General features: G+C 63.9%; 1 protein-coding gene across 1 annotated transcript in view; it reads right to left on the bottom strand.

Annotated features, from left to right (window-relative positions):
• Nucleotides 1-1,076: 1,076 nt before the first annotated feature.
• Nucleotides 1,077-1,713, bottom strand: part of ENGASE (endo-beta-N-acetylglucosaminidase) — a 15,913-nt gene continuing 15,276 nt past the window's right edge. Inside the window, exon 18 of the mRNA XM_014949757.1 lies at nt 1,077-1,501. Coding sequence (XP_014805243.1) covers nt 1,097-1,501 — 405 coding nt within the window. The 3' untranslated portion in view covers nt 1,077-1,096. The remainder of the gene's footprint in view (nt 1,502-1,713) is intronic.

Raw genomic sequence — 1,713 nt, forward strand, 5'->3', positions numbered from 1 at the left:
TATTATTATTATTATTATTATTATTATTATTATTACAAGGATTATTATTATTATTATTGAAATTATTAATAAAGATTTCTTTCTTCAACCAGGGCGACTCAGGTTTTGACTGGGGGGGCTGGCGCGGGGGCAGGTCTGGCTGTCCTGGCACGATGCTGGGCAGGGGGCTGCGGGCAAGGGGGGTCCCGCTGGGCCCCCCCCATCCTTGCCATAGCACAGGAGTGGGGAGGACCCTCCCCTTGGCTGTGCCGAGCCCTTCGTTTTCCAAACCTTCAGATAATTCATTTTGGAGCGAGTCTCCCCGCCGGAGGAGCAGCAGTTTAACTGCTGACATATTAATTTTCCTGACCGGGAGCCAGCATTGTTGGGGGGCACGAGGCGGGCGCTGGGGCTGGGTGACCCCGCTGCGCCCCGCGCTCGCCTGCTCCCTGCCTGCTAATTGCTTGCTCACCAGACTGTGAGAAAATAATTGCTGCTATAAATTTTTCTCTCCTTCTCTGCAGAAGGTAGGGATGGGGAGGCAGCCTGGGCGCTGCCAGCCCCGGGGAGAGGGCAGAGGGGCTGGCGGTGGGTGCTGGGGTGGGGGCCGTGGAATTGGGCGCAGCGGGGTCCGGTGCTGGGATGCTCCTCAGGGCTGCGCACCGCAGGGGAGCCAGTGCTGGTTCCCAAGGTGGGCACAGGGATTTGGGGGGTGTCTCAGGGCGAGCAGCCCCCCCCAGCCTCATACACGCAGTTTGCAGGCAGCAAGGGCTGCAGGACGTTGGGGGGCAGCCTCTTGCAGGACCCAGAACCCAGCGGACCCCCACGGTGAGGGGTGAGAGAAGAGGGATACAGGGAACCAGGGTGAGAGAAGAGGGATGCAGGGAAGCGGGGTGAGAGAAGAGGGATAGAGGGAACCAGGGTGAGAGAAGAAGGATGCAGTGAACCAGGTGAGAGAAGAGGGATGCAGGGAAGCGGGGTGAGAAAAGAGGGATGTGGGGAACCAGGATGAGGAAATGCAGCCTCCACCCTCTCAGACCCCCCCCAACAGCGGCTCTGCCGTGCCCCCCAACCCCACCAGCACAGAGGAGAAGATGCAGATGCACCACGCTGGCCTTTAATACCCGTCTGCGCTGGCACCACGGACCAGGTCGGAATAGACCAGCACCAACCGCCCCCAGTGCTGGGGGTCCACGGGCAGCTGGTCCCGCAGCACCGGTTCCACCAGCAGCTCCAGCCGACAGGACTGCCCGGGTGCCGGCCGCGGCACCGCCAGGCCCACCGCCCGGTACAGGCAGGCATGTGCCAGCCCCAGCAGCTGCGGCGACGTCTGGCCCCGGCGGCAGCGGGCACCCAGGCTGAGGACACGGAAACAGCTGGCACGGCCGGGGGGGAAGGACCAGCGCAGGGTGAGGCTGAGCGAGAGCTCGTCCTCCTCGGGGCCCTCCTGCCACCAGAGCTGCGAGGCCAACAGGCTCTGCACCGGCGGCGGGGAGGCTGCCACGTTGGCCGCCTCCAGCACCTGGGGAGGGAACCGTGGCACTGTCAGGGAGGAGAACTGTGGGTGCCCACCCACCCTCCCGGCGTGGGGCTGCAGTGGGGCGGGTGGCACTCACCCGGATCTCCCCGAGGAGGCAGGTGAAGGGTGTCTCCTGCGGGCTGGGCTGGTGGCGGGACACGAGCAGGGAGAGGTCTCGCAGGCTGCAGTCCTGCAGGTCCCGCTCGTAGAACCTG

The sequence above is a fragment of the Calidris pugnax genome, unplaced genomic scaffold, assembly GCF_001431845.1.
Source record: "Calidris pugnax isolate Ruff unplaced genomic scaffold, ASM143184v1 scaffold9, whole genome shotgun sequence".
Taxonomy (NCBI): domain Eukaryota; kingdom Metazoa; phylum Chordata; class Aves; order Charadriiformes; family Scolopacidae; genus Calidris; species Calidris pugnax.